This window comes from Eumetopias jubatus, unplaced genomic scaffold (genome assembly GCF_037043125.1).
Source record: "Eumetopias jubatus isolate StellerSeaLion01/CBP00866 unplaced genomic scaffold, mEumJub1_p1.0 scaffold_6, whole genome shotgun sequence".
In the NCBI taxonomy this organism is placed as follows: Eukaryota; Metazoa; Chordata; class Mammalia; order Carnivora; family Otariidae; genus Eumetopias; species Eumetopias jubatus.
Window position 1 is genome coordinate 27,885,433 of NW_028274812.1, and position 23,697 is coordinate 27,909,129.

At 40.7% G+C, this 23,697-nt stretch overlaps 1 protein-coding gene across 1 annotated transcript; it reads left to right on the forward strand.

Moving 5' to 3' along the window:
• Nucleotides 1-505: 505 nt before the first annotated feature.
• Nucleotides 506-21,850, forward strand: IFNGR1 (interferon gamma receptor 1). The gene is given in 9 exon segments (XM_028121418.2): nt 506-674; nt 2,342-2,500; nt 10,359-10,473; nt 11,604-11,767; nt 13,519-13,688; nt 15,171-15,360; nt 18,431-18,558; nt 20,448-20,984; nt 20,987-21,850. Coding segments are annotated over 9 exon segments (1,584 nt in total). The 5' UTR covers nt 506-589; the 3' UTR covers nt 21,023-21,850.
• The last annotated feature ends 1,847 nt before the right edge of the window (nt 21,851-23,697 follow it).

Genomic DNA, 23,697 nt, shown 5'->3' on the forward strand with positions numbered 1-23,697 from the left:
CTGTTCTAAACTCTCAGGCTTCCAGACGCCTTGATGGCGAAGTCTAACAGGGTTAAAGTAAGGATCATGGCTGGGTTGCGGCCTCAGGAAAAGTTCTGCAACCCCTGAACACTGTAAAAACAGGAAGAAGAATCGCGGAAGGTGGTGCCAAATCGAAAGAACCTAACCTTTGGACCCAAGTTCCTCATAAACCTGTGAGCCCTTGTCACGACCACAGACTTTCACGCTCTTAACGCCTCCAGGAGCCCTTGGAGCCGACTTCTCCGGGCCTTCCCGTGCTAGTCTTGCCTCCCAGCCAACGCCCGGTTTGGCAGTCCCTATTCCGGTCTTCCAGGCTCACGTGCCGGTTCCCAGCCGCCAGCCCCGAGATCATGCCCTGACCACGCCTAACGGCTCTGGCCCCGCCTCCCCGCCATGGCCCCGCCTCACGGCTCTGGCCCCGCCTCCCCGCCCCGGCCCCGCCACTACGTGCACGCCCGGCCTCCCTTTGGAGCGCTGGTCTGCTGGTCCGGAAGTGACGCGAGGCTCCGGCTGCAGGCTGGACGCCCGCATTCTCTCAGGGCCGCACCCTGAGTCAACCCCGGGCAGCATGGCTCTGCAACTTTTGCTCCTGCTCGTCTTGCAGGCCGGGAGCTGGGCTGAGATGAGCCTCGCGGATCTGGAGCTGTCTTCGGGTACGTCGCTCGTGGGGCGGGGGGGCGGCGGCCAGGGGGGGATGGGACTGGGGAGGGAGTCGCCCGGGTCTGGAAGCACGGCCCCGCGGGGTCGCGTCCTCGTTGGCCCTGGGACGTCTGCGTGGGCGGCCGCGGGGAAGGCCACTCCGGGCGTCCGCGGTCAGCGGACTTCAGTGCCCTTTCTCTCAGCTCTTCCGTTGTTGCCGAAACGGCAAAACAGCCTCTCGGTCTTCCAGTTCTTTTAATTCATTTTTGACTAGGTGAGTTTCTCGGTCAGCATTTGGACTGTGGCCAGCGCTCGTGAGTTAAATATTTTTAGGGTAAACCCAAAATCCTTAAGAGAGAAGTTGTTCTCCCCCCATTATGAGAATCCTTAAGTGGCAGGGATTGGTCATTTTACGTCTAAGTCTGGCAGCCGTGCGGCGTGAACTTGGGAGCAGATTTGTCAGGCTGTACATCTCTTAGCTTAGTTCCTCGGAGCTTGTTTGTTCTGCCGGCTCACTGAGATTTCCCCGGAAATAAATGCAGGGAATACGGTTTCCAGAGCTCGGTTGTCGTGGTGATTAGGAGCTCCCGTGAGATCAGTGAATCTCTTCTGCAAGAGGGTTAAATCTAAAGCATCAGAAACCCCTCACTCTTGAGTGTCTGCTCAGTATCCACAGTTAGCAGTTGCCTGGAAGGGGTCGGGGAGGCCCCGCCTTCTGCATCCTTGGCAAAATCTGGGTCCGAACCTCTATATTATGACTTCGTCTGTGCGCTCCATTGATATCCACCTGTCCTTTGGCTTGCTCTTTAAGAGGCAAGCAGACAAATACTTAGTCTTTCCTTGGGACATTGTTCCAGATGTTGAGAATACAAAAATGGGAGTTATTCAGTTTCTGCTTTCAAGGATCACGATTATATAGCTAACAGTTACTAAGCCCTAGGCACCGCTGTTAACTTATCACATCTCCTTTTCACAACAACCGGTATCTCCATTAATGGATGAGAAATCGAGGCACAAGGTCTGCCCCGTTCGTAGAGCGGTCACTGCTGCTCAGTAAGGGAGCCTGCAGTTGGGCTCCAGAGTCCAAGTTAACCACTCTGCAGGCTGCCATTACCTAGAGCGAATTAGTCATCTACAAGGGCAATTGCAGTATATTGTGATAAGAGCCTGGACTTTCGCACAGGCTACTGGAAAAGCAAGATAGAGGTACCTGGGTATGACCAGGGGAATCAGGAAGGACTTCACAGAGAAAGATAATAACCCCAGAGTTGGAGCTGGAGATACAGAGAGACTTGTGTGAGCAGAGGGAGAGGTGTGAAACAGCATGTTGAATTAGTGGAATACTAAGGGTTTCATTGTAGAATATGTGTGTGAGGTTACAAGGGGAGATAAGATAGGTAGAGAGGTAGGAACCCAGTAAATGAAGTGCCTTGTCATGTGTAACAAACAACAAAGGATGGCGACGTAACATTAGCCAAGATAGGCAAATTGGGGGATTTATTGGCTTAGAGAATCCAAGCAAGAGTTAGAAAGGTAGAGATACCACCTGGGCCTCAGAAAGCTGAACCAGTCACTCAGAAGTGCAAATACTGTTTCTTATTACTGACTCTGGGTGTGGACAGCTTTTCCTCCTTGGCAGGAATCATGGATGTGGACAGCTTTTGGGCTTTGCATCTTGCAGCTTCCGCCATCCTAACAAAATCCCAGGAGAAGGCTCTGATTGGCATGCTTGGGTCAGGCACCAGATTGCCGGGGAAGGACCATGTTGCAGGAGGTGGCGGTAGGGGAGTTTCCAGAAGAGAAATATTCCTGAAGGAAGTACAGGTGCTAGGCCAACAAAGTAAGTATGTTCACTATACCTTGCTCTGGTTGGTGGGTGGTCAATGGATTATTTGAAGAGGAGAAATGATTTTACGCAGGGTTGGTTAGGCTATTTAGAAAGACCGTTCATCTTACACAATAGTTTGGGGGTAGACTCGAAGGAAGGAGGCCAGTTAAGTTAACTGCTTAAGTTGGGATGAATCAGTGAAAATGGCAGTTCAAATGCAGAAGAGAGGACGGTTTGAAGAACATTTAAAAGGCAGAGTCAGCGGGAGTTGGTGATTGGGTGTGGGAAGAGAATGGCTTGGATTCCTGGTTTAGGTAGAGCATTAAACCATGTGCCATGCCCTTTCTGAGTACAGACAGGGTCCTCCTAAGCCAGGTACCCCTAGCTTAATTTCCAGTAACCTGTGCAAAAGTCCAGGCTCTTACCACAATGTACTGCAATTGCCCTTATAGACGACTAACTTGCTCTAGGTAATGGCAGTCTGCAGAATGGTTAAGAACGTGGACTCTGGAGCCCAACTTCCAGCTCCCTCCTGAGTAGCAGCGACCTCTGTACAAACTGGGCAGACCTCTTTGTGCCTCGATTTCTCATCCATTAATGGAGAGACTGGTTATGAAATGTGAAAATGAGATGTGATAAGTTAACAGCGGTGCCTAGCACTTAGTAACTGTTAGCTACATATCATGATCCTTGAAAGCAGAAACGGTACCTTCCATGTTTGTATTCCCAACACCTAGAACAATGTGGGGCCTCTTGTGATTACACAATTTGCACATCCTTGAAGCCAGCTCTGGGAGAATTGCCTGTCTGCTCCCATGGGAACATCTCCTATGGCCTTTTGTACTCCAGCATTTTGTAAACACAAGTGCCAGTGACCCCCTCCCTTTTTTCAATGCATTTTCAATACATTTGTCTAGACTTTTCAGTGTATTTCTCTAGCTTGTGTTGTGTTCCCGATGCTTTTAAAGTTAGTTTAAAATAGAAAGTCTGCAGAGAGTAGGAGGAAAACCCTCAAGGACAACCTACTTCTGGCTCTTGGCTAGCTAGCTTCCTTGTCTCACTAGTGCCTGACATTTAATAGGCCCTCAGTGTGTTAATTCTTACAGTGTTGGGTTTTATTGTATGCTTGATAGTTCATCTTAGATGAGGGAACCTGGTAGGAACAGGGAAGCAGGCAAGAGAACGTAGTCAGTCCCTGCAAAGTCCAAAGTCCAAGTGGTTGGGAATGTATCGTGCCACAGTGACGGGCTTTTGTTAGTATTTCTTAGTGAATGGATAGGGAAAATAAACCCATGTGTGCTGTCTAATAATCGGATATTTCGCTTTTCATCCCGTTTTACCTATAAAAGCAGTATATATATATTTTTTTAAGTGAAGCAGCGTCTACCTTCTTGCTGTTTGCTCTTCCACTCTGGGTATTAGTAATACTCAAGAGCACACTGTACTTTCTCACATAGACGTGGGTCTCTTAAGTTGCCTTCTCCACTGAAAAGTGGAGAAAGTCTCTTTTCCGATAGCCATGTCAGTCATGTCCATTCCAAAGAAATGATTTCCTTTAATGCATTGTTCAGATTTTGCAGTGGTCATCATATAATTGTGATAGTATAATAAATCAGGCAAAACTACTTCAATTAGATGCATGTGAAATCATCAGAAAATAATCATTTCCAGTTCCTATTAATATATGGAGGTCATTTTCTTATTTTTGTTAAACTATCACAAAAATGATGCCTAACTAGCTTTTCTTAACTAAAACCAACAAACCTTTATAGGCTGCCAAATCTTTAAATAGCTTCTCTAAGCCTTTGTTCGTTCATTGGTAAAGATATGTATAATAATATCACCGCCCTCATAGAATGGTTTGTGTTGGTTCATTGAGGCAGTACATAACAATGGAGCACATTGCCTGTCTTGTAGTAAGTGTTTAATCTACACGTTAGAGATTACCATTCAATAATGTTCATTGTTATTTATTTTAACAAATATATTTTAAAATATTAAATTGTTGTGGTTGTATATGAGAGATTGTGATACCTTAAAAAAAAAAACTCATCCAAATCAGTATGAGAAATTTAAAATAGATTCAGCAACTAACTTGTTCTTCTACCTTTCCCCTGTTTTTCATAGACTGAAAAAGACTCTAGTTTTTCAGTTCCTCTTTCTCAACTTAGAGTGAATTAGTCCAAATGGGAATTAGTCTTGAGAAATGACTTCTCTCAGGGACTAGCTGGGTCTGGTCCAATTAGAATTTATTGGCATGCCAAGCAGACCCACCTAGATAAAACTGAATAGGAACACATATAAAAATCCTGCATTTTAGGTCAGAAAGTGGCTAAGCAGATGTTTTTTGGATAAGCTCTAACTTGGTGGTTTGAGTAAAAGATCTGGGGGGATTTTAGATAATTACAAATTCAGCATAAGCCACTATTTGATATGTCCATCTCTCTAAAAAAAGAGGACGGAAAATATTTCATTCATGTCTGTTATATTCTGGGCTCCACAACTTAAGAGAGTGAGTGATAAAATCAGAATAAATCCTGAAGACAAACAGGAAGAAGAGAAGACTGCAGACATATTAACAGTTTTGACCCAGCTAAGGAACAATTTTATGGAAAGTAATAATTTATTATTTTATTATTTATGATAATTTTATTATTTGAACTCTTAGCTCTGAATCTCTTCTAAAGGTATAAGAAAATAATAGAAGTAGAAAATAGATTTTTGTATTCATCTCACAAAGTGATGGATGATTGAAAGCCCGAAAATATTGCAGTGTTTTAATGAAAAAACTTTTATGAACATTTGAAACATGTGCAAGAATTCTCAAAATGTCTTTATTCATCTTAAATCTAGAAGACACCGCTGCTTGCTAAGAGAAAAATTTGGAAGGCATTAAGAAAATAACTATTTTATCAACACTATAAAACCATTCAGGAGGTGTAGATTGTGATCTATAAATCTATTCAGAAAAAAAATTGCAGAAGTCTTGGTTTGATATTTCCCCCTTTTCCTCTCTGGATTTCTCATGCCATTTCTCAGTTTGCAATGTAAGAAGAAACCTTTGACCATATCCATGGCCCTGCCTGCATCTTTCACTAGGGGAAAGGTGTTAGAGCTTTTCTCTGAGTTGTTCATTTACAAAAGGTCTGGATGCTTTAATTTGGAGCATTTCTTTTTGAGCTGTAGTGTCAGATGGCTTAGAATGCCCTGACACAATTTGATTGCTGGCCACTTTATCCTTAGTCCTTTCCCATAGAGAGGTGAGTAAGCAGATTGTCAGAGGGTGTCTGCAGACCCCAGAGCTCTGCTCTTTGGTAGATGTACCTATCTTTTATACAGTATTTGTAGGCGATTATGTTAAAATTGGGGAAGAACTTCTGTGGCTGTCCCTTTTGTAGTAGAGGCACAGATGCCCTTGGTGGTTATGGGATGGAGGACGCACGGCAGCCCGTACTCCGATCGAGAGGAAATCTGGAGATGTCTGTAGTTCCTTGCTTGACCAGCAGTTACAACAGAGCTGTTCTTTCTGGTTGAGGTTTTCTGGTCTTACGTGACATCCCCATTGCCCTGTCTTGTGGCACTGCTTCCTCACCTCACATACTGATCTTCATCAGTTTTTCTGTCGTCTTCCTTGCTCTTTTTTCATATCCTGTCTCTCCCAGTTTATCAAGAGGAAACAGTTGGTTGTAACCAGAACTCTCCTCCCCCCCGCCCCCCGCACTGTAGAGTGTTAGAAAAAACTGATTGTTCTTTACTGTGTTTAGTTTTGTTAAAGCCTCAGCTGTTCTAGAGACATTCTGAGAAGCAGATTTGAAAACAGTGAATGTTTATTCTAGGTAGCATGCACCAAATAACGGAACTCCTCTCCAAAACAACATGAGTTACAGAAAACCATCTGTATCATTTTCAAGAGATGGAGAAATCTGTAAGATTATTTTATTTGATGAGATACTCTAGTAGGATCTTTCTTTAAACTCCACAGATAATCTTTTCTTGCTATTCTACACATATTTTTATTGACATAGGTAAATTTATTTTGGATGGAAGTTTGCTGTAAGCCTTAATTATTTTAATTTGAATATAAAACAATTTAAACGTTAGGTCACAAAATTATGAAACAGTAGAAAACTACTCCTATTTATCATGCGAGTTTTGCAGAAAGTGACAAAGGCAGATGTGTAATAACCACATGGTTTCTCTTCTGGTAGTATTAAAACCACAGGCTACATCCTTTGGTGTCTATATTCAAAGTTTCTCCTTTAATAGAATGGTAAAGTCTCTTAGTATCCATTGAAACCTCCTTCCTCCCACGACCTGTCTTGATTGCTTTGAAAGCTGTGATTTAAGCCTCAGTTCTAATCTAACCAAGTCAAGCTTTAACTTAAATTATGGGAAACATCATTTGATTCACATTAAAAACTAATGTGCAAGTCTACTTTGTGGTTTTATAACTATGATTCAGTAACCTCTTCTTAAATGTAAATGCACTTTATTCAATATTCTATATGCCTTTCCCTCAAATACAGGAATCTCAGCCCAAGTCTATACAATTAAAAAGTCATTACTATTGGGAATAATTTTTTTTTTTTTTAAAGAGACTTAAAAGGCAGTGAAGAAGTCCTCATTATTGGAAACTGGAAGCAGGCAGGTCCTTGTTACCAGAGGCAGTAAGTTTAGCAACACTGTTGCCTTTGGTAACAGGAAGAGTAGGAAATGTGCCTGGTGAGCTTCTAGACCTAGCCAGGGAGGTTGCCAAGCAGTGCCAAAGGTGCCACGTGGTTTCTTCTTGCTTCTTGTAGTTAAAATTCAAGACTAGAAAGAGTAACCAAGAGAAGGACTGTTAAGCAAAAAGGAACCAGGACCAGAAGTTTTGAAAATTATCAGCCTCTGGAGAGGCAAAAGATGCTAAAGTTAAGGGATGGCTTTTGAGAGAAGTGCGCATTCATTGTGAGTTTTCTTAGCATCAGGTTCCTCTCATCTGGTTGAAAATAATGTTTATCTGTGTGAATATTATTATTTTTAAATAAAGATTTTATTTATTTGAGAGAGAGAGCATGCACACGCAAGCAAGCATGAGCAGGGGATGGGGCAGGGGGCCATAGGGATTGATCCCAGGACCTTGGGCTCATGACCTGAGCCGAAGGTCAGATGCTTAACTGACTGAGCCACCCAGGTGCCCCTATGTGAATGTTATTTGATATTGATGTTGACTTGAACCTGGGGGATAAGGGTGGTGCCTTGTATTTCCTCCTCACAGACTATAAGCTGTTTGAGAGTAGGTCGTTTCATGAAGTTGAGGTGCAAACATACGAAAACATATCTAAAGAAACCTAGAAAAAGGAAGTCTCAGTACACCCTGCTAAGTAAGGCCATGGGAACTCTACCAAAACCAAAAGAGAAGAACCGGGGCTAAGTCTGCCAAGACCAGTGGTTTTGGCTCACCTGCAAGGAAATTGCTTAGAGAACCAAAGATGCTAGGTACCAACAGCTGTCAGCAGTATTTCAGGAACAGTAAATAGAACACTTGTAGGTGTCTGATCACTGGCTGCAGAAAGAGCATATTATAAGCATGTGGTGTTTGAATCGGTGAGACATCCTCCCAGCTTCATAATCTCAACCTTTTGGCACAAATTGTCACATTGCTTTGGTAAGTAGTTATAGAAGTTAGACAGTTGGGCAGTAACCAAAGCTATTCATTGTGGGAACGCTATGAAATATATTGGTTTATCAAAAAAAAAATCTGTTTTTAAGTCAGTTTTTCCTCCTAAATAATAATAAAAAATTCCTAAAGTTGTGAACATATGAAGCAGGGTTCCTCAACTTTAGTGCTATTGGCATTTTGGACTGCCAAAATGTGGAGAGCTGTCCTGTGCATTTATTAGAATACTTAGCAACCTTGGCCTCTATTCTGGAGATGCCAGCAGCAGCCTACCACTATCACCCAGTTGTGAGAACCAAAAATGTCTCTAGACAGTGCCAAATGTTCCCTGCAAGACAAAAATCGCTTCCTATTGAAAACCACTGATATAAGGGGAAAAAGTAACCAGAAAAGGGAGGGAAAAGGCAGTAGAATTTAATTGTCCACAAGGTCATATTTTTTCCCTAAATAATTCTGAATCTGTGTTCTGCCTTAAAAAGGTAATACGAGTGTTAAATAATTGTAAATTAAAGCAATGCACCAGTTTGGGTTTGCATACTGGAATTTTTGCTTTGGGAAAAAATACAGTAGGTGTGTCCTTCAACAGTAAGCAAATACCGTGTGTATATGAAATTAACACCTCACATATCAGATTAGGAAATCTGAAATGACTAGTTGTATAGCCAGGAAAGAACCCACATTTCCTAATCTCCAACCCAGGGAATATTTTTCTTATTAGAGCAGTCCAGTTTATATAACCCCAAGTAATCATCATTATCAGCTGGGGAACTTTTATTTTTATTTTTTACTTTTATATTTTTTTAAATATTTATTTGAGAGAGAGAGAGCACTAGGGACAAGTGCAAAGGGAGAAAGAGAATCTCAAGCAGACTCCCTGCTGAGCGCAGAGCGTAGAGCCAGATGCGGGGCTCGATCCCAGGACCCTGAGATCATGACCTGAGCCTAAATCAAGAGCCGGATGCCTAACCAACTCAGCCACCCAGGTGTCCTGTGCTGGGGAACTTAAAAAAACAAAACAAAAAACAACTTTTGGCTCTCTCAGAGTTTTTGAGGAAGATGATATGTTTGGAAGCCACTGTACCTGACTGCATTGCCATTCATTCATTTATTTTAGGAAGGATTGAATAATCTTGAAGTTGGGGTCCATATCGCCAACTCTGTATCTTCATGTTCATTCATAAGGAAGGGAAGGAAGGGATGGGAAGAAGGAGGGAGAGAGAGAGAAAAGGAGAAATGGAGATGTGTGTGTGTGAGTGTTTCCCAAGGGGTGGTGGACAGCAGCCTTTGCCCCTGAGCAGGGGAGTAAATGGCCGCTTTTAATAACTAGTTACAAGATGTTAAAGTGAGAACCAAGGAACTCTCGTGTGACTCACAGCTCAGTAGACATTTTCTTTTTTTTTAAAGATTTTATTTATTTACTTATTTGACAGAGAGAGACACAGTGAGAGAAGGAACAACAAGCAGGGGGAGTGGGAGAGGGAAAAGCAGACTTCTCACTGAGTAGGGAGCCTGATGCAGGACTCGATCCCAGGACCCTGGGATCATGACCTGAGCCAAAGGCAGACGCTTAACAACTGAGCCACTCAGGCACCCTCAGTAGATGGTTTCTGAAATGGTTTAAAAGAGCAAAGGCAAGAATATTGAGTATGTTTTGTAAAAAGCCCTGCAAACCCCAGAGAGCAAAATGTTAATGGAACTGACAAGGTGTTCGGCTTAGGCTTCTATTCCTGTGTTACAGAAAAGGTGCTGGGGTGTGTGATGATAGCAGGCAGAGGGCTTCCAGCCTACGGGGTATTTTAGAATGAAATTGACCATCCCTGGGGTGGGTAGCCAGTTCTCTGCTAGCCTTTGAAGGCTATCTGTGGTATCAAATGTAGGAAATTCTAGTGATTAAATGAATTGAGCATGATTATTACAACAGGCAGCAAATTTATTTATAAAAACTCCTAAAACATAATAGGGATTGATTGCCTCTACTATATTTATATTTCTCTCATACTACCATATTGTTTCAGGAATTTAAAATGGATCAGAATGCTATACATTTTCGAATAAAATTAATTTTTATAAATCTCAATTTAAATAATTATGTTTGTCCTGGTGAATTCTACTTCAAAGTACATATTTGGCTAACTAGGCTCCTTATAAAGTTTTCTAATATTAACATGAGTTTCTTACAATTGTCCATTTTACTTTTTGAATCTCTTACAGTGCCGATACCAACCAACATTAAAATTGAGGCCTATAACTTTAATACTGTCCTATTTTGGGACTACCCAACCATGCCACAGACCCCTGTTTTTACTGTACAGGTAAAGAACTATGGGTAAGTGTTACTCTCTCATCTTTTTTATTCTGTTTTTGTCTAGGTCTCTCTACTTCCCATAACTTTGTGGTTTTTTCCCATCATCTTTCTTTCCCATGTGGCAGAACTTCTTAAACTGCTTGTAGACTTCCAGAAGTGCTAAGGATGCAAATTATTTATTTTCAGAGTACTTCCTGCCTCTTAGTTCCTCTTCCCATCAGAATTGAAGTAGAGGAGTCTACTGTCAAGACCTTTTAAAAGATTTATTTATTTGAGAGAGAGAGAGTGAGCATGTGTGCATGCTATTGGGGGGCAGGGAGAGAGAGAGAGAGAGATTCCTCCAACAGACTCCACGCTGAGCAGGGAGCTCAACATGGGACTCAGTCCCAGGACCCTGAGATCATGACCTGCCACCAAATCAAGAGTCGGACACTGAACCGACTGAGCCACCCAGGCACTCCAGGAATTAGAGATTTTTGAAAGGCATGGCAAATAAAACTTACAGTTCTGTATTAAAAGTAATGATGTCGGAACGCCTGGATGGCTCAGTTGGTTGGGCATCCAACTCTTGATTTCATTTCAGGTCGTGGTCTCGGGGTCCTGGCATCCAGCTCCACGTTGGGCTCTACTCTCAGCATGGAGTTTGCTTGTCTTTCTTCCACTGTTCCTACACACACACACACTCTCTCTCTCTCTCTCATAACTAAATAAAATCTTAAAAAAAAATAATGATGTCCTCTTACTTTCCATAGTGAATGTATTGTTGAATAGAAAGATAAAAATTTCAAAAAAACTTTTGACAAATGTCAGGAGTCTTTGTAATGCGTTAGATTCTGCAGCCAAGTAATGATTATTTATGTTAATAGAATCTAGAGTTATTTAAAGATCAGATTTTTAAAAATTGTATGTGGAATGTACTTTGTTCAGGTGTTGTATTTTGAATTGAGCCTCTTTATTGTAAAGGAATTTATAGTACTTCTAACCAGAGTAAGGGCTTCCTGCTTTGTCTGGCTTCTCCATCCTATTCTTGTTCAGCTCTTTCTACCAGCTCCATGCTGTAAATGAAAAGCAAAGCAGAGACAGAGATGATTCAAGTTTATATATTAACAGTAAAAGTTACCATTGTGCTTCTTTATTCCTCTTTGTTTTAGGGAAGCAGTATGGATTGATGCCTGCAATACCTCTCATCATTATTGTAATATCTTTTCTGTAATTAATGATCCATCACTTTCTCTCTGGGCGAGAATTAAAGCTAGGCTTGGACAAAAAGAATCAGCCTATGCAGAGTCAAAAGAATTTATTTTATGTAAACAAGGTAAGTAGAACTTTTAAATTTGAAATGTTAAGTTTGAAAATACTTACCCGTGTCTTCTGTACGTATTTGCTTTTATCAGCACTTGCTAAGAGTTATCACAATGCCCAAAGGCATTTCTTCCTCTTTCCCCAAGCCCCACAAAATAGGACTAAGAGATACCCATCACTTTGCTGCTTCTAAACCATCACAATTCCACTGCCCACAAGCATGGATCAGTGCCGCCCGGGTGGGCTCTGGGGGGCCTTCTCCCCGCTCTCCTCACAGCACTCCCTGCTGAGTTACACTCGCGGAGGACAGCTCTCCCTCTTCCACCCTGTGCATCGTCCCCAAGGCCTCTGGGAATTTTATATACCAACTTAATACATTAACTAATTTTAGATTTCTAGAATCTCCCCAACCCCAGTGATTTTTTTTTTTTTAGCCCTTTCTCCTGCCAGCAGCGTATTCCTGCAGTATACCTGATCTTAGTTATCACCTCAGACTCCAAAATCTTCATTGCCAATTCCCCTTCTCTGACTGAAATCCTGCCCTGTAGCTCTCACACCCTCACTCGTGGGTAAAGAGGCAATTAGTCACTTGACTCCTCCCTTGTGTTCTCAGCCTTGTGCCTTGCCCTCCACCTTCACTTCCTTCCTTGTTCAGCCTCCACGCTTGGTTTCGTCCACCACGGCCTTGCTTCTGCTCCTGCGTTTCAGATTGTGCCTACTTACAGGCCCTTCCTCGACTTGCCTTGAAATAATTTTATGTCCCAGAGTCCATGCCTGTCATCTGTTAACTATACCATCTGTATATCAGATTTTTCCCATACAGATTTATCAAGGGCATACTGTGTGCTAGAAAGTATACCAGGCCCTGAGGGTAAATTAGCAAATAAACATAGGCCTGACTGGCACATAGTAAGTGTACAATAAATGCGTGAAGAATAGGTAAATGGCTCACCAACAAAGTCTCAAGCGTCGGTGACACATAATAAATATTTGTTGAATGAATGTCTAGTTTTGATTTTCACCATAAAAATTCAATGTATTTGGCAAACTTTCCTCACAGCCTTCATGCCAGACATCCATAGGTATTGTTGGCAATACAAAGAGTTTCAGTGAGTGTTCAAAAGTAACTAAGATGCCTTTTCTGAAACATTTTTTATTTTTTATTTATTTATTTTATTTTTTTTTTTTTTAAAGATTTTATTTATTTATGTGAGAGAGAGAGAATGAGAGACAGCACGAGAGGGAAGAGGGTCAGAGGGAGAAGCAGACTCCCCGCTGAGCAGGGAGCCTGATGCAGGACTCGATCCCGGGACTCCAGGATCATGACCTGAGCCGAAGGCAGTCGCTTAACCAACTGAGCCACCCAGGCGCCCTCTGAAACATTTTTTGGAGAATAGGTTTTCTTTTTAATCTGCAGATCCACAGAAAAAGGAAGAATAACTTAAGAGAGCTTCTTTTATGTCAAGGTTTTTTAACAGGTTTCGTGACCTGTTTACCTTTAGCATGAGAAGTGAATTGAAGTTGTTAAAGAGGAGTTTAGATTAGATAAAAATACTTCCTGCTTGAGATTTATTTAATATTTCTTATTAAGGACATTTAGAGTATCTTCTAGATCTTTGTGGAATGGTTTAAATATGGTTCCGCTTTAGAACAACCGAGCGAGTACCTTGATGGATTGATTTTGGAAGTTTTCTGGAACATGCTATAAAGTTCCAGGGCCAGTACTAATTCTGCTTCTTTTGGGTCCCTCCCCCGCCCCCCCAGGGAACATCGGACCACCTGCAGTGGGTATCAGAAAGATGGAAAACCAAATCATCATTGACATATTTCACCCTTTAACTAATATAAGTGGAAGAGAGCCAGTACCCATCTATGATGAAAATAATTGTCACATATTCATGTACACGGTGGATTTGAGAATAAATGGAAGTAAGGTAGGTGTTTCTATTTCCTTTGTTCTGTTTTTCTGTTGCTAGCATAAGTTGTCTCTATATGTAATGAAAGTACAATGCTAACACTCAGGCAGGACTTACGGATCATAGATTTTGCCTATAAATAAATGTTGAGGGGAGTTGGGTTTGGAGTTAATCACTAATGCTGGGCAGGTGAATACATTTAAGTTTTGTCTTGGCCTCATTTAACAGCATGGCCCTGTTTTAGGATTTTAAACCTGTTTATTCCTATTTCTCCACTGGTAAGACAAAGATCATTTTAATCTTTTCTTCCTCATGGGTAGTGGTGTAAAATAATAGGAAGCTATAAGTGGAATCCTTGTTTTTGAAAGAGAAAGTTAGCGATTCTGCTGTGGGAATAAACTTACATTCGGGCGCTGGTGTGCAGACCACACTTGGATTGGAATGATTCTAGCCCATCCATTCTCCACAGCACCGCCATTGCTTTATTTAATAGTATTTGTCAGGCGTGTGCTCTGTGTGTTCCTGGCACCAGCAGGTAGCAATGAACAGTACAGACCCTGCTCCGGTGCTTCGTGGATGGAGCAAAACAGAGCAGGGAGGGGCCGTGGGCAGCGGGGTTGGGGGCAGTAGTGATCAGTAGGGTGGTCGGAGCAGGGAAGGTGTTACTGGACCAGGTGTGGAGGAGGGCAGGAGGTGACCTTCATGGATCTGGATGGGGAGAGTGTTTCAGACAAAGAATCTGGCAGAAGCACACTGGGCGGAGTGCAGGCGCAGATGAGGTCAGGGGTCACGGGGGGCCACATCACTTGGGGCACAGGAGAGATTTGATGTTATTCTGATGAAGGCGTTACGTCTCTGGAATGATTTTAGCAGGAAGAGTAGCATCTGACTTAGATTTTAAAACATCACTCTGGATGCTTAGTGGAGTCGTCCTTCTGAAGTGCACATCTAACCTTCTTCCTTCACTCCTTAAAATCCCTTCACAAATCCCTATGAGCTACAAAATAATATCTAAATCCCCTTTCATGGCGTGGCCTCCCGGGCCTTCGTGATTTGGCCGCTCGAGTCCTTTCCAGCTTCCTGTCTCCCTGCTTTTTCCAACTTAAGTTTTATTTGTGCAGCGGTGAACTGCTTTTAGTTCTTCGTTCCCTGCAGGTGCCGTGCTGTTTCCCAGAACGCCCTTTCCACCTTCTCCACTTGGGCAACTTTCTGCTCATTCTTCAGTATTCAGCTGGCATTTCATCTCCACTTTGAGTTCTCCTCTCACACCAGCCACTGTTTGCACCTCTGTGGTTCCATCATTCCTAGTTCCGTAGAAGAGTCCCTTTGCAGGACTGGTGGCTCACATTCCTCTCTGCTCTGGGCGCGTTGCTGGAGGTCTGGCTACTGTCCTACCTCCGTGTGTTCATGGGCTCCGTGGCGTAAGAGACGAACGTCCTTTGGCTGGTTGGACGAAGGCTAAAACGCATTTTCAGTGTTGTTGTTGTTTTCCCCATACAGACCACGTATAAAATGAAAGTAGAGAATGAAAATGATTGCAGTGAGACTCAGTGCCATCTCGTGGTCCCCGTGTCCTCCCTGAATTCTGACTACTGTGTTTCAGCAGAAGGCGAGTCCAAAGATTGGCTTGTTAAAACTGAGATGTCCAAAGAACTTTGTATCACCACTTCTGATGATAACCGCATGGAAGGCAAGTTTCTGCTGTTTTGTCAGGAATACAGGGAGGGATAACTGAAATAGGGTCATTGAAAAGAGGCAGGGGGCACCTGGGTGGCTCATTCGGTTAAGCGACTGCCTTCGGCTCAGGTCATGATCCTGGAGTCCCGGGATCGAGTCCCGCATCGGGCTCCCTGCTCGGCGAGGAGCCTGCTTCTCCCTCTGATGCTCTTCCCTCTCGTGCTCTCTCTCATTCTCTCTCTCAAATAAATAAAATCTTAAAAAAAAAAAAAAAAAAGAAGAGGCAGTTTTAGTAAATCCCTGTTCTTTTAAAAATATTCAGTGGTTCCATTTCTCAGAGAAGTCCAAGAGTAAAAATAAGTTCATTTCTCAGGTATTAAGAGATCTAAAACAACCGATTTGGAAAGCTGTGTGATGACCTTTTGACCCAGGGAAGAAAAGAAACATAACGCCTAACACGCTATGCCTAAATGTCTGCATTTCAGGATTACACGTAGTGATGTAAAGCAGTTTATTATTTCCATGTAGTAAGATGTTATGTATCCATTAGAGTGTTCTCTATGGGGATGGTAAGTTTAAAAATTGAGTAGCAGAAATATTCATTGGCATGTGTGACATGAACTGGACAAACACTAAAAATTAGTATCCAAAAATAAATGTTGATAGGTTATGGGTCATTTTTATAACACTTAAAAATAATTTTGTTTCATTTTCTTTTCTTTGTGTGTGTAGGGGGGGGTACATATGATAGAACTTTAGAACTGATATTCTCAAGTGGCAGGTACCTTAACAAAAATTTGGCCTGTTCTCTGCACTTACAAAATTTAAATGTTCTTTATAGATAATTTATAAAATACAAAAAGCCAGAAGAAATCAAAATTATCTGTAGTCTGTCATCCAAATACTTAGTTACAGTTTGGGTTTTTTTTTTCTCATCCTGTTCTGTATAGCCATGATCATGTTGTATAGTACATAACATTTTATGTACTGCTTTAAGATGTATTATAAATATTTTTCCATTTTAATTCATATACTTCATTAATATTATTTTTTAATCTCTGTAGACTGTTTCATCATGTAGAATTTATATTCTGTTTAATATTCCCCAATTTGGGACTTCCAGATTATTTATGACTTTCTCTATGATAACATGCTTTGGTAACTGTGTATATATATTTTTTCTAATTATGAGGCTGTTTTTAGAATATATTTTTTATTTATTTTAAAGATTTATTTATTTATTTTAGAGAGAAGAGAGCACAGATGGGAGGGGCAGAGGGAGAGAGAATCTCAAGCAGACTCCACACTGAGCATGGAGCCTGAAGTGAGGCTCTGTCTCACAACCCTGAGGTCACAACCTGAGCTGAAAGCAAGAGTCGGACACTTAGCCGACTGGACCACCCAGGCACCCCCCCCAAATTTTATGATACAAACATCTCCCTTTTTTGTTTTGTTGTTGTTGTTGTTTAATATTTTATTTACTTATTTGAGAGGGAGAGAATGAGAGATAGAGAGCACGAGAGGGAAGAGGGTCAGAGGGAGAAGCAGACTCCCTGCTGAGCAGGGAGCCCGATGCGGGACTCGATCCCGGGACTCCAGGATCATGACCTGAGCCAAAGGCAGTCGCTTAACCAGCTGAGCCACCTAGGCGCCCTGTTGTTGTTGTTTTTAAAGATTTTATTTGTTTGTCAGAGAGAGAGCACAAGCCAGGGGGAGCGGCAGGCAGGGGGAGAAGCAGGCTCCCCCACTGAGCAGGGAGCCCGATGCAGGGCTCCGTCCCAGGGCGCTGGGATCATGACCTGAGCCACAGGTAGAGGCCTAACCGACTGAGCCATCCAGGAGTCCCTACAAATATCCTCTTGAAGAACGGGAATCTAGGCTGAAGAATTAGAGCAAAATGCCTGAAACTTAATAACTTTTAGGCTATTATAACAAGGGTTTCAAATAGTAGGTGACTTAAAATAATGCAGTGTATTATTCCATTTTTATGCCATTATTATGCCAATATCCCATTATGCCAACTTGCATTGTGTTATTTTGAAAAACTAAAATCCTAATTAATACACAAAATGTGAAATAATGCAAATGCCTCAGATTTATTTATTTTTTTTAAAGTCTGAATTATAAACTGGGCAGGTACTGTGGCCACGTGGTGGCAGCACTGTGGCCCAGAAGCAGTATTCCCTGCCCGCCTCTGCCCTGCTTCTAAATGCAGTGCTGGCTTCAGTTAGGGAGGGCTTTTATCTTTCCTGTTGTAATAACTTCATTTTTTCCACATCCTGTAATAGGTGTTATACACGTGTTCATTTAGTCGTCATTTCCAGAGTGACTATTCCAAAAAAGTAACTTTGGAATAGAAATTAAAGGTAATAAAATGCCAGTAAAGAGGCCAAACACCACCATGATACATAGAGTAGTGAAAATAGAATACTGAAGATTGTGCTTTGAAAATAAAAAGCAGCATTAGAGCGAAATACACAATAGTGATTATAGATGTATGTGCTCTGTAGCAGATCTTTCTTACTCTAAGTTATAACCTCTGGCTTGCGTTTAAGGGCCCCTAATCCCGGTGCGGCTTTTCCTGTCCGTGCGTGCTGTGTGTGTGTCTGTGTATCTTTACAAGTATTTGTGATCTTCAAATAAATATAAAATGGAACGAAATTCTGAGGAGTGGGATTAAATTATTTTAGAGTTATAGTCATTGTCAGAATTTATTTCTGAAGGGGTGGATTTTTTAAAATTTTCTTTTGCCTTTTTAACGGAGAGAAAAGTGCAACTCTGGAAGCACCCTATGTTGGGGGTTTTAAGGAAATTGTTGTGAAAGTCTGTGTTAGCCACTTTGTATCGTGGAGGGATAGGTGCAGAAGGTAGAGAATTGCAGAGCTGGGAAGAGCCCTTTTAGTATCTAGGACAGGTGTACCTAAGCTTTTTTCATCTTGCCCAACTTCTGTGGCAAGTGTTCTTTGCAACCCTGATCATATTAATTACCCAGTGAGCAAATCTAGTAAAGACTTCATACTATTTCATGGATATAGCAGTATTTCCATCTTAATTCTAACTTGTGATTTTTCCCTTTTTTTTAGATTCTGTTTGGATTCCAATTGTTGCCGTTCTCCTACTTTTTCTAGTACTTATCCTGATATTTGTATATTGTTACACTAAGAAGATGAATCCGTGTAAGAGGGAGAGCATCATGTTACCCAAGTCCTTGGTAACATATTTAAATATTTTTCTTTAATTATATACACTAAAGTGTTTATTTGGACCTTTTCGATAATTTTCTTAAAATTTTTTTTAAGTAGAATGATGTTCAGCAGCATGTCACCTATCATAAATCACTCAATCTGCCACACATCCAAAACCACACAATTTTTACCACACATCATGTACTTTTTTATGCACGGAACAAGAGCATAATTGGATAAGTCTGTTAAGGATCTTAAAGTTTAGTGGGAGAAGAAGATAAGTATTCAGTGGGTATACGATGTTCAAACATAGAGGTTTACATCCATGCCAGTGAGGACTTTGTCTACCTTTGGGGGATGGGGTGTCGTTGTGGCCTTTCCACAGTGATGTTTGAGCGTCTAGACGGCAGACAGGAGTTTATCCAGGTACTAAGGGACAGTACGTGCCAAAGCCCAGCATCAAGAAAGCCTGGCTTTTGAAAATCCTAAAATACAGAAACACTATTATGGTTGGAGTGTAGAAGGAAAGATGGCCACAAGTGAGACCAGAAATTTGGCATTTTTTAAAGAAGATTTATTTATTTGAGAGAGAGAGAGACAGCATAAGCAGGGGGAGGAGCAGAGGGAGAGGGAGAGAAATCCTCAAGCAGATTCCCTGCTGAGCACGGAACCTGATGCTGGGCTTAATCCCAGGACCCCAAGATCATGACCTGAGCCAAAATCAAGAATCGGATGCTTAACTGACTGAGTCATGCAGGCGCCCCAGAAGTTGGACCTTTTAATGTCAACATTTAAAAGCCTTTGTATGATGAAAAGAACATACACAGCTAACAGGATGGTAATTGTTTGAATGAAATAGGATAGGAATAATATCTGTAACATGCAAAGGACACATTTCAATTTGTTTTGAAAACACTACCTTAAGTGAAGTGAATAAAAACTATCAGTAGTGGGCGCCTGGGTGGCTCAGTTGGTTAAGCGACTGCCTTCGGCTCAGGTCATGATCCTGGAGTCCCGGGATCGAGTCCCACATCGGGCTCCCTGCTCAGCAGGGAGTCTGCTTCTCCCTCTGGCCCTCTTCCCTCTCGTGCTCTCTATTTCTCATTCTCTCTCTCTCAAATAAATAAATAAAATCTTTCTATCAGTAGTAGATAATTCATGTATGAAGTATAGTATTTGTCCTTACTAATTAAGGATAAGTAAGCAAGCACAAAACAACCTTACAGTATGCAACTTTATACCCATTAGAGAAGGAAAAATAAACCTGAATATCCAGTAGTACCAGTAGTAGTAAAACTGGTATATACTGGTAAAAGTAATGCAGCCATGGTGGGAAAGTAAGCATTTAATGGGTATAGAGTTTAGTAGTACCATAAATAATGCCACAGCCTATGACTGAGTAATTCTACTTTTAAGAATTTATTCTTTAAAAAAATCTTCATAAATAAAGATAATCACTTCAACATGTTCTATAAATAGTAAAAATTTGAAAGACTTCAAAATGCACTGTTAGAGAAATTACTTTAATCATCAGTATAAAGAAATTATATGAGGCAGTGAAAATTCTAATTAAAATTATAATTATGAAGGCAAAAGGTGAAAATATTATATAAGTAGGTGTACTCCCATTACAAATGTAACGTGCATAGATGTGGAGGTAATGGAGAAAAAGCAACACATCCTAATTAAATGGTGGATGACTTTTTAAAAATCCTAAAAACACTTGCACTTAATATAGTATATTTTCATTAAAAAGCAAGGCAAGGCAACCACCAAGTGCTATTATATTGTTACCATAAATCTGCCATTTAGTGGTATATTTCATTGTCCATTACCCTTAGACCATGTCTTCTTAAGGATGTGCACTTGAGTTTAATAATTTATTATTTTTAATCATTGGTTTCTCTTCCCTTAGCTGTCTGTGGTAAAAAATGCCTCTTCAGAGACAAAATCTGAATCAAAATGTGTATCACCCATCACCTACCAACCAATTGCCCCAGAAAATGAGAAGATGATCTGGGAAGAGCACTTGTCTCCAGCAACACTTGGTACGCCCACTGAAGACAACCTAGAAAAAACGGAACACCGAGAAGATGTTTCCAGTGAAATAGAAGTGGTGACCACTGAAGAAAATACTTCTGACATGGCTCCTGGTAGCCCTCTGACCCCAGGAATGAGAGAGAATTCTGTCCATCCAAATAGTAACCAGTCTGAACCCTGTGTCGTCACCTTAAACTCCTATCACTCCAGAAATGGTTCTGATAGTGGCGTTGTGGAATCCGACAGCTTCTTATCTGACTCAGAATTTTCCCCAAATAATAAAACTGAACTAAAGACCGAAGGACAGGAGTGCGTAGTGCTGAGAAACACTACCACCTCCTTTGGTTACGACAAGCCGCATGTGTTAGTGGATCTGCTTGTGGACGAAGGTGGTAAGGAATCCTTGATTGGTTATATAGACTGACGGCAGATTCCAAAGAGTTTTCCTAAGGGCAACGAAGATGTTACAACTTTGAAGGATTGGCTTTTCCCAAACAGATTTTCTGCTTTGATTTCACAAAAGGATCATTCTTTGAAAAATTGTATCTTTGTCGCTATTAACCAAGTAAGAGTATCTGGGTTTACATAATTGCCAAGAGCCTCTTTGGCACTGTTACATTTGGTCTGAAAACTGCAAAGGCTTTGAAAAAACAAACCATTGTCACATTTGAAATTTTCCATCTAGGTGGGCTGTTAGTTAACAGTGAAAACTCTAAGAACCCTGCTTCTTATGATAGTAGGTGAGATACCCCAGGGTCCTTTCTAATCACTTCCAAGACCTAGAATAGATTTTTTTTCTTTTCTGTGTCTCAGCTTGGTATTTGTTTTTGGAACTCTATCTATATAGTTTGTGTGTGTGTGTGTGTGTGTGTGTGTGTGTGTGTATTATATATATGTATATATAATATATATATATTTAATAGAGCATGAGAGCATGAGTGGGGGGATGAGGGGCAGAGGGAGAGCGAGAGAGAATCTTAAGCAGACTCCACACCCAGCACGGAATCTGATGTGGGGCTTGATTTCATGATCCTGAAGCTATAACCTGAGCCAAAATCAAGAGCTGGATGCTTAACTGACTGAGCCACCCAGGCGCCCCTATGTATATAGTATTTTTAAATGCTCACTTTAAGAAATCCTGGAAGCTTTCCAAAATTGAATTTAAAATCTAATTCAAATCATATAGACTTAATAAGGAATATGTAAATAGAAACATGTAGATATTTTTTATGGAACATTGCATTTAGAGACTTGTAAATAAAGTGTATTTAAAATTCATTTTTGTACTCATTTATTCAAGCACTCACACTGTTAACCTAGTATTTTTTATGTATTTGCCTGTTCCATGCATTGAGACTATATTTTCTAATTATTCATATCTAATCTTTAAAACAGTCCTAAAAACAATGTAATCTTTAAAAATGGTCCTTTTATGTCTGTATTTTAATATTTAGCACTCAGTGTACAGAACACTGTTCCAAGCTGTTTGGGGAGGGGGGAAAAGAGCAGATTTTCTGTAGAGCTTGAGGATTGAGGGGTCCTCTAGCATAAAGACAGTGGTCAAAGCCATTAGAGTAGGTGGGAGCCCTGAGAAGCATGTGGTGTGAAGAGAGAGTCCCCAAAGAGAGGCAAGCCAAGAGTTAATTTCTATATTACACAAGGAATTCTTGGGAATTACTAAGGGGATAGTAATTTTAAAATTCAAATGAATTAGTTGACCAAATAATTTTTTTAAAAATACAACTTCTGTAAGTTAACCAGGGAGAAACATTTCCCTTCACTTAAAAGTACAGATTAAAATGAGGTGCTATTTTATTCTATTAGTGGGAGAAAAAATGTAGTAGTAAATACTAGTGAGATTTGGTGAAACTAGTATACTCACTTATTGGGGACACAATGTCTTAACAGCTTTTTTAACTAATATATGAGTAGATATATTCCATAAAAAAATTCTTTTCAGAATTTAATCTGTATGAAAATTATAAAAAATAAGACAAAAGCATTCAAGTTAGAAAAGGAAAAAGCAAAAATATGAAAATAATTGAAATAAACAAGTTACTTCTCTCCAAAAGGATTGTGCTAATAATAGATACTCCAGCCACATGTGAATAGAGTACCTGGTTTTTGTGCCCTAGCTAATTAGGATAGCAGTCATTTTAATTTCCACCAGTTGTATAGGTAAGCCATTTTAATACTTATGTTTGCATTTCTTTAAAAATTAGTGAAGTTGAGCATGTTTTATATATTAGGTATTTATATTTAAGTGGTTGCCTAATCTTGTCCTTTGTGCATTTCTTTGGGCGCTGTTTATTTTTTTTTTTATTGACTGTATCGTTTGTCTGCCGTGACTTACACATTTATTTTATAATTTTTTATCTCTTACCTGCAGATGCTTAAAATGTTATTTTCTGTTTGTTTTTTAATGTTTATAAAGTCAAATTTTTCCATCTTTTCCTTCCATTTTAAAGAAACTCCCTAGAAGATACAAACTTCTACCCACATTTTCTTGTGTTATTTGGGGGTCATTGTTTATTTCATTTCTACATTTAATTCTTTTATCCCTCTAGATTTTTTCTTTTTGTATAAGCATTAAGGTAGGGATCCAGCTTTATTATTATTTTGGTTTCTAGAGCTGCCATAATAAACTACCACGAACTTGAGTGGCTTAAAACGATGGAAGTGTACACCCTCACCATTCAGAGGCAGGGCTAGATTATATTGGAAAGCTCTAGAGGGATCCTTCCTTGCCTATTCCTAGCCTCTGGGGGTAACTGACAACCCTCAGCTTTCCTTGAATTTTAGCTGTGTCATTCCAGCCGCTGCCTCTTGTCACATGGCATTCTATCCTGTGTGTCTCTGTGTCCAAATCTTTGTCTCTATAAAGACATTAGTCATTGGATTGGAGCCCACTCTAATTCAGTATGACTTCATCTTAATTTGATTGGATCTGCAAAGACCTATTTCCAAAGAAGATCACATTCATAGGCACCAGGGGTTAGGACTTTATATCTTCTTGGAGGACACAATTCAACTCATATTTTCCTTGATAAATTAGCCATCCCAATACTACTAAATCATCTAAGTTCTGTGCTGATTTCAAATATCACGTGTATCATATGCCAAAT